General features: G+C 23.9%; 1 protein-coding gene across 1 annotated transcript; it reads left to right on the top strand.

Annotated features, from left to right (window-relative positions):
• Positions 1-1,488: 1,488 nt before the first annotated feature.
• On the top strand, positions 1,489-9,041 carry MKS88_001823 (ATP-dependent RNA helicase DDX60; the record flags this gene model as incomplete). Its single annotated transcript, XM_067214785.1, has 2 exons — positions 1,489-8,388; positions 8,580-9,041. The coding sequence occupies 2 exons, from the start codon at positions 1,489-1,491 to the stop codon at positions 9,039-9,041; spliced, it is 7,362 nt and encodes a 2,453-aa protein (XP_067074128.1).
• Between the last annotated feature and the right edge of the window lie 81 nt (positions 9,042-9,122).

The following is a 9,122-nucleotide window of genomic DNA, read 5'->3' as shown; positions in this document are numbered from 1 at the left end:
TTTAATATGTAATAGTTATGAATTAACCTTATTTTTTTTTTTTTGTTTCTCTAGAAATTCTAGGTTAAAAATGGTGAACATTAACAATTATATTTTTATTTAGTAAAATGTACATACCATCAAAAAAGTAGCGGAACTCAAATAAAATTATAAAAAATAAGATTGTAAAAATATAAAAATTCCTAAAAAATTGACCTTTTGAGTTTTCCGTATTTTTTAACAAACACATTTATGCTTGTTTTTCATTTTATAATTTATACCATATTTCTTTTGCATTTCCTCTGTTCTTGTAAGAGTTATATAGTTATTTGTAGAATAAATATCAGCAGTATTTATAGTATATAAATGGAAGTTTTATGAACGTATGTATATATATATATATATATATATATAACCTGTGTTTTTTATTTTTTTTTTAAGAAATTTTCCTAAATCTTATTCTATGTTTATTATATTATTTTTATTTACAAATTAAGCTTATTAAAAGTATATTATATATTTATATATAGATAAGGAAAAAAAAAATATAATATAAATATTGAAATTATATATGTGAACTTATAACATTTATTTTATGAAATAATGAGAATTTCTTTTCACAGTTATATGAATGATAAATAATTTATAATTAAAAACACAAAAAAATAGCAAAAAAGAAAAAAAAAAAAAAAAAAAGAGAATTTTATATTATAAATATAAGTTATTACATTGAAGTAAATAAGTTACTTCAAATTTTTACAACACAAAATCGTAAGAAAAAATAAGTATAAGTAAAAAAACAACTTAAAAAACGAAAAAATGAAGTATACATATGTAAGAAAAAGATTAAAAGAAAGTATGTCAACATTTATATATTAACATTTACATTACAGTATAATTTTCATCTTATATTAATATTTTAACGAACATATGCAGGAACATATACACGAATATTTGCACTAACATTTACGTTAGCTTATGTATCATCATTTGTGCCAAAGTTTAAATTAATATATATATTTACTATATCACGAACGAACATATTAAAAAAATATAAAAAATATAAAACTTCATTGTTTAATATATAATACTAACAACCTTCTTTTTTAAAAAAATTAAAAAAGAAAAAATATGATATCGAATTAACCATAATTTTTTTTAAAATAGGCTTATTTAATTGCATGAATATTTGTGTATCTATGTACATGTATATGTGGGTATTGTATAGTTGCATTATATTTTTTTTATATTTGTTTATATTCCCCATTGAAGTTCTACAGGGGTTCATTTAACAATATATTTTAAAGGTATATGTATGTCTATAAATATGCATATATATATATATACATGTGCACGTTGTTCGTTTTTTGTTAATATTACACATTTAATTTCTACATCATTGTTTGTGATAACATATAATACCGCCCGAGCCATTTGTAAATAGATATAATAAAAAAAAATTTTAATAAAACCTTTTCCACACATATACTCATACCAAAGGAATATAGAATGAATTTGGTAATTAATGATTATCGAATTAATGAACGCACAGGTATGAAAGTTTTAAGAATAGCAGAAGATGATAGTAGAAACAGGTATTCATTTATTAATGACTACACATCAAATGATTTTGAGGACCTTGAAAAAATAGTAAACAATGAGAACATAAGTGTAGATTGTAAAATAGAATTATGTTATTCCAAATTAAATAGTAGCATATTTGATATATTTAGAATTATTGCAGATTATAACAGCTTATATATCATAAATGGAGAAGGATTAATAATTCATATTTGCATGTTGTTATCAAAATTTTATTCGTTTGAATATGAAGAAAATAAAAATATTCTTTCGTTTACCAATTCTTTGAATATTAGTAGTGTAATATATTACATAGAAAAAGTGTTAAGTGAATTTTCTCTTTGTAATGCTAATTTTCATATAATATTTTTTAATTTATTTAAAATATTCTTTGAAAAAGAAACGCAATTATTTGAAAATTATAATTTAATAAGAAACGTATTTATAATTCATTGTAAGAAAAATCTAATACCCTACTTTATATTTGATAACTGGTATAATGACGATAATTATAATATTTACTTAATTAAATACAAACCTTTATTTATGGTAGTAGAAGATAGCTCTTCCTTTTTATACGCATTTAATAAGTTTTATGTAAGCTCAACTGAGAATGATGAAACTTTGAGTGCAGTTACATTGAAAACTACTTTGGTCGATAATATCACTTCCCCCGTTACAGCTGATTGTGATGATGTAAAGAGGTTGGAAAAAGAGAAAAGTTACAAGGAATATGTAAGAAAAAAAAAGATATATGATTATTACAATGAAGAAATTAGGGAGTTATCTATTTGTTTTTATTTTCTTATAATTAATAACATACTAAGGGATATAAAATGTGTTTTTCTATTCAATTTTGAATCAGAAAAGAACACTGTAAATGCTTTTTCTATTAATTATAAGGGTATTAATTTCAGGTCAGTACAGAAATTGAATGACGAATCGGCAGTGTTATTTGATACGATATTTTATGGGAAGAACAGGGGAGAAGAGGTTAAAAATAGAGAGGCAAACGATGATCATTTAAATAATATGCTTATTATTTCAGAGGACACGAAAGATTATGATTTATTATATAAGGATGAAGGAAATATTACGGAAGAAGAATATCGTATTCGTGATATGTTTTTAGAAGAGGCAAAGTCAGATGTCATATACTTGAAAAATATTGTTTTAAAATTGTTTTATGAAAAAAATAAAGCAAATATTTCACTATTAGATGACAAGGGAAAAAAATACTTTTTCTTAATTTTAAAACTCTTATTATTGCATAATTATTTAATTGAAAAGTTAAATATGAAGAATTTGTGTTTATTTGATTCGCAAAATATGAATGGCGATATATATAATGATGGTGATGATAATATTTTGAAAATGTTGAAGTTATTTACTGAGCCCCATGTGATTATGTATTTAGATACATACAATTTTATTTTAAGAATGTTACAAATAGAATTGTACTGCGATGTGTTGAGGAATGTAAGAAATACAGACTTCTTAAATTTCTTTAATGCTTCCATAGTCCATAATTTACTAAGTTTCATTTGTTTTAAATTGTGTAAAAATATATTCACAATTGATCATGAAGATTTTTTTTTTGAGGATAGAGATTTCTTTGAGAAATCTTTTCAAAAAGTGTCATATGACAACTTGTGTTTTTTTCCCATCGATTTTTCTTTTTTAAAAGATGATATAAATAATATAAGAAAAGGTAGGTTAACTAATATTTTTAATAAATGTGATGAGGTTAGTGATATTAATAAGAACAAGGAGGATATTACTAAAGTTGTAGAGCCAAGCAAAGAAAAGAGTGATGAAAAAAATAAAACGCTGAACGACAAAAACACTAGTGTGAATAATTTAAATATTTTAAATGTTAATTTAGTTAAAATTAAAAACGAGTTTATAGAAACCTTTTTCAGCATAAAAGATGTAGTAAATAATAGCAATTTAGATGAAGATAAAAAAATGTATGTTAAGGTGAATTTTATTAACAAATGTGTAGAATATGATAGTGAATTTTTTGAATTATTAAGAATGTTACACATATCGGAAAGGGAGAACGTAATGGACATTTTTAGAAGTTACATAAATCCATCGTTATATTATAGAGAAAGTGAATCAAATACGCAGGTCAATGAAAAATATAAGGTAAGAAATCGACAAAGAGGTGAAAGAAGAATGGCTATAATTGCAAAATATTTTTACATTAGTTCACTTCATCATCCTATAGTTATTTCTGAAAATCATCCTTGGTTGAAATATTATTCATATATTGTAGAAAATCTTTATGACTATTTGAGAGATGAGAAAGTAAAAAAAGGTATAAACGCAAGAATGAAAAAGATGTTTGATAATTCTTCAGATGAAGAAATTAGTTCCAAGGATGAAAAGAAACAAATAAATTATAGTAGATTTAATATGTTTCAAATAATGGATGATATAGATGAGGTGAGTGAAATAAATAGTGAGTTAAACTGTGAGAAGCTAAATAGCAAACAAGATAATAAAAAGATATGTAATGACAAAGGAGGAAGAAAAAATATTAAAGGAAGCACAAATTCTGTAAGCAGAAAAGATGAAATATTAAAAAGAAAAGAAATGTCAAATGAAAAAAAAACCTATGAAGTAGATTTGACAAGATATAATACGTTAGAAACGAAAATTAATAAGTTAAGTAGCGATAATGATTACGCAGAGATGAATACTTGGTCTTTAGATATAATATCCGGGTTTAATAGATTAGTAGATGTGTATAACTTTAATAATGTTACTAATTTAATTAAGAATGTTGATCTTCAAATTAAAATTAGTATGAAAGTGTTAAGTAGTATGTTTGACATTTTAATGTATACGAAATTAAAAAATGTAAAGAGCAGTAAGCAGAAATCAGATGCAATAAAAAGTGTTATGTTAACTTATAAATTAACGAACGAAATTTTTAGTAAATTTAAAGAAAATTTAACTGAAAAAGATGTTGTGCAGTTACAAACAGTGTTACTTTCTCTAGGTTTTAAAAATAGTAGTTATAATTTGTTTGAAGAATACGTAAAGATAAGAATGAAAATTGAAAATGATTTAGAGAATGACGATGGAGAAAAAGAAAAGATGAGCACTAACAAAAAAGGAAAGGGAAAGGAAAAAAGTAAATTAAAAGATGTAAATAAAAATAAAAAGGGAAGTGCAGTTGCAAGTAAAAATAAAGGTAAAAAAAATAATAATGTTGATGGTGATAATGGGGATGATAGTTCTGCGAACGGTTCAGATAAAGTCAATGAGTTTAACTTAAAAAATAAAGGAAAAGAAATAAAAGAAATTTATAAATATAAAATTAAAGAAGTAAAGGCGTATAGTGAGTTAAAAATTGATGAGAACAAAGAGCACGAATTTCAGTTATATTACATGTATTATTTATTAGATAGAACAACAGGTAATATTAAAGATAAACGTGTGTTATTTACGTTGGATACGTGGCAATATAACATTTTAAATTTGGTAGATAAAAGAAAGAGTATTTTAGTTTCATGCCCTACTAGTAGTGGTAAAACTTTTATTTGTTATTATGTTATGGATAAAGTTTTAAGATTAAATAATGATAGTGTAGTTGTATATGTTGCACCTAATGATGCATTAGCTTTACAAGTATATCATGAAGTGAATGGTCGATTTAGTACAAAGGGTTATTCAAAACATGGTGATAATAAATTATGTTCTAATATGTCTGATAAATATGCAGACAATAATGCGTTAGATGCTCAAATAATTATTATTTTACCGAGTGTTTTAGAAAACATTTTACTATCATATTATTCTCTAAATTATCCCAATGAGCGTTCATTTGTATCTAGATTTATTAGTAGGATAGAATACATAATTTTTGATGAAATTCATTGTATTGGAGATAAAGAATTTTATGGTACACAAATTGAAAATATTATTCATTTAACGAATTGCCCCTTTTTAGCTTTATCAGCTACAATAGGTAATATAAATTTTTTCTATTCGTGGCTTCAGAATGTTCTTATAAAAAAAGGAAAAGGTGATAAAGAACTTCATTTAATTAAATTTTATGAGAGATTTTCAGATTTAATTCTATATGTATATACAAATAGAAATTTACATCATTTAAATCCATTAGCATGTTTTAATTTTCGAGATATTTTATATAAAGGTATAAATAAAGATTTTTATTGTAATCCAAGAGAAATATATGAAATTGTAATATTATTATTTGAATTAGCTAGAAAAAATAAATTTTATGACCTAGTTGAATTTTTAGAACCATCTTTCTACTTCCAGTATACTAGGTGCATAAACAAAAAGCAGTTTATATATTATATGCACTCAGTGAAAGAAATGATTGTGTATTTAATACAAAATAAGTTTATTACAAATTCGGATTATGATATGTTTAAACATTTTTTGTTATCAAATTATATGAAAAATGCTGATTACGTGAAAGACGAAAATGCAGTGGTAGAGGAGGTAGGTAATGAAATGATTAAGAAAGAGGATAATGAATCTATGGAAAAAAAAGTCCAACAAAATGGTGTTAATAGTACAAAGAATTTATATAAAAAGGAAATTAAGGAAAATACTCTTAAACAACAACTTTATCAAGAATTATATAAAAGGGTTGTGTTAGATGAGAAATATTTCTTAAATAAATCGAACGATTTAGTAAAGTATACCGAAATTGTAAATATGGAACAAGAATATTTAGATAGTGATAAATTAATAGAACTGTTAAAAAAATTGGAAAATGTAAAATTTTTGCCGTGTATTGTATTTAACTTTGAGAGAAAGGAATTAGAGGACATGACTATTAACTTGATTAAGGAACTTATGAGAAGACAACATGATAAATATTATGGGGATGAGGAAAAAGCATTTAATACGAAGATGGAAAATAAATTAAGGAGAGAGAGGTATGAAAGTTTACTAAAACAGAGAGAAATGTTATTAAAAATTAAAACAGTGTCAAGAAATCAAAGATTAGAGCAAAATTTAGATAAAGATTATTTAGATATGTTAAATGAAGATGAAATTCCTGAACCACCTGTTGATATTTCAGAAGAGTATGATGGGGATTTTTATTTTTGTAATAGAAAAATATATCATAATTATGTATTTGAAATTGAAGATTTGATAAAAGACGCAGAAAGAGCATTAGAAGGAAGAAAACACAAATCAGTATTAATTGAAGGGTTAAAAAGGGGAATAGGTTTACATTATGAAGTATTACCATATAAATTTACAATTATAGTAGAATCTTTATTTAGGTTAGGATATGTTAGAATTATATTTAGTAATAAAAATTTATCCTTAGGTATTAATATACCATGTAAATCCATTATTTTTTCTGGTCATACATTTGAACTTAATTCTGTTATGTTTAAGCAAACATCTGGTAGAGCAGGAAGACGGGGTTTTGATCTATATGGTAATGTAATAATATGGAATATTAATTTTAAAAATTTAAGAAGGTTAACTACATCTCCTTTACAAACCCTCTCAGGTTCATACTCTGTGAATTTCACGAACATATGTAGAAGTATGTTATTATATAACTGTTTAAAAAAAAATAGAGAGATGGAAGAATTTAGTTCAAGAAATAAAGTAATTGTAAATAAACCAAATAGGAAGAAAAAAAAAGATGATACCATGACAGTTGCTGAAAAGGAAGAGTTATTTGAAAAAAATAGAAGTGTTAATGTAAATTTCTTTAGTAGAATTAATGGAATACTAAGTATGTTTTACAGCTCGTTGTATTATGTAAATGTGTTTCAACATAATCTACATAATAATAAAAGGAATGATTTATTTGAAGAAAGAAGTAGAAGAAATATGAAGGAGTTAAAAAACGATATTATGAATGAAAACAAGTCATTGAATGAAAAGAAATTAAATGGAATGATCAGTATGGATACATGTGCCTCGGATTTAATTGTAGATAATGAAAATGTTATTGTTAATGAGGAGAAGATGGAGTATATAGAATACTTAGCGAATGAGTTCAACCAATTTAAAGGGAAGAATGTATTGTCAAAGTTTATTAATAGAAAATATGAATATAATGAGTTAATTTGTGAATTTATTGCAAAGAAAATAAAAAGTGATGCAAATGAAAAGAATATAAGTGAGATATGTTTTATGATAAAAATGCATTTTCTTATGTATATAAATATTCTTATTGAAATGGAATTCCTAGATGAAGAATGTAATATAATTAATTTAACAGAATTAACAATATTTTTAAAAAAAGAATATGATAACAATTTAGTGTTAACATATTTATTAATGAAAAAAGTTTTGCATAACATTATAGGTGATAGTACATTTTTAAGTTCTAATGTTAATTCGATTTCATTACCCAAAATAGTAGATTCTATAACGTTTGAAAAAAATTATTCTCGTAATATAATAGTAGATGATACATCAAGAGGACAATTTATTTTATTGTTTATTTTATCCCATTTTGTTAATAGATTAAAAGAAAATAAAATAGCCTTAACTAATGTGTTAATAAATTATAACTGTACAACCAGAACGAAATTAGAATTATTTAGTTACAAATATTTCCCATTATTACATATGCTACCAGCACCTATACATAAACATATTAGGTATTTTGAAACTATTGTGTTAAGGTATATGATTAACTATTCATTGATAATTTTAACAAAACTAAATTTATTGAATAGAAAGAAGACTTATTTGTTACCCTATACTCACTTGTATATTTTCGAGCAACACCCATCACTTAGTTTGACTGAAATTTTTCCAAAGGAGATGAATTCTGAGTACTTTAAGTTCTATCAGTCAAAGGTTAGAGGAAAGAACTGAATGAAAAGAAGTTATAAATTGCGGGATGTCACATTCACGCTACGTGTATAAGGGAATAATTGAAAATAATTATTTCCCTCTTTTATACTATATTTTGTGAATATGTACACTTATATATATAATATATATATATATATATATTATATATATATATATATTTTTTTTTTTTTTAGGTTCATGATTATAATATAAGATCCCCCTTTTTAGCATCGTTGTACAAATACGATAGATTTGAAAATTTAAATGAGTTACTTTATACGTCCTTACACGACCTAGATATACGAAGGAACACTATCCCAGACATTTCAGACGACTACATTTCATTTTACAAGTTTGATAATGGATTAATAAAAGAAGAAAAAGTATGTTTAAAAAATTCATATATTTTAGATTATTATATTCACGGAAGATACCATGTCCTACGAAGTAAAAACAAACTAGGTCAATATATATGGTATATTTTAGATAGATTTATACAATCATTAAAAAACATAGAACAGTTCATATATGAAGTAAAAAAGGAAAAATTGCTGTTATCTTCAGATGTTTTTTATACATGTTTAAAAACATTAAAAGAGGTTTTGGAAAAATGTTTCAAATCGATTAATTCTGATAGCGTAGATGAAAACAGTTAACTTATGCATTAAATGCAAGAAAAAACAAGTATAAGCTATTTGTTCCTTTTTTTTTTTCCCATTTCTGTAGCTTAAACTTTT

Source organism: Plasmodium brasilianum, chromosome 7, assembly GCF_023973825.1.
Source record: "Plasmodium brasilianum strain Bolivian I chromosome 7, whole genome shotgun sequence".
NCBI classification, from domain to species: domain Eukaryota; phylum Apicomplexa; class Aconoidasida; order Haemosporida; family Plasmodiidae; genus Plasmodium; species Plasmodium brasilianum.
The sequence above is the reverse complement of the archived record's forward strand: the minus strand, read 5'-3'. Positions and strand labels throughout refer to the sequence as shown.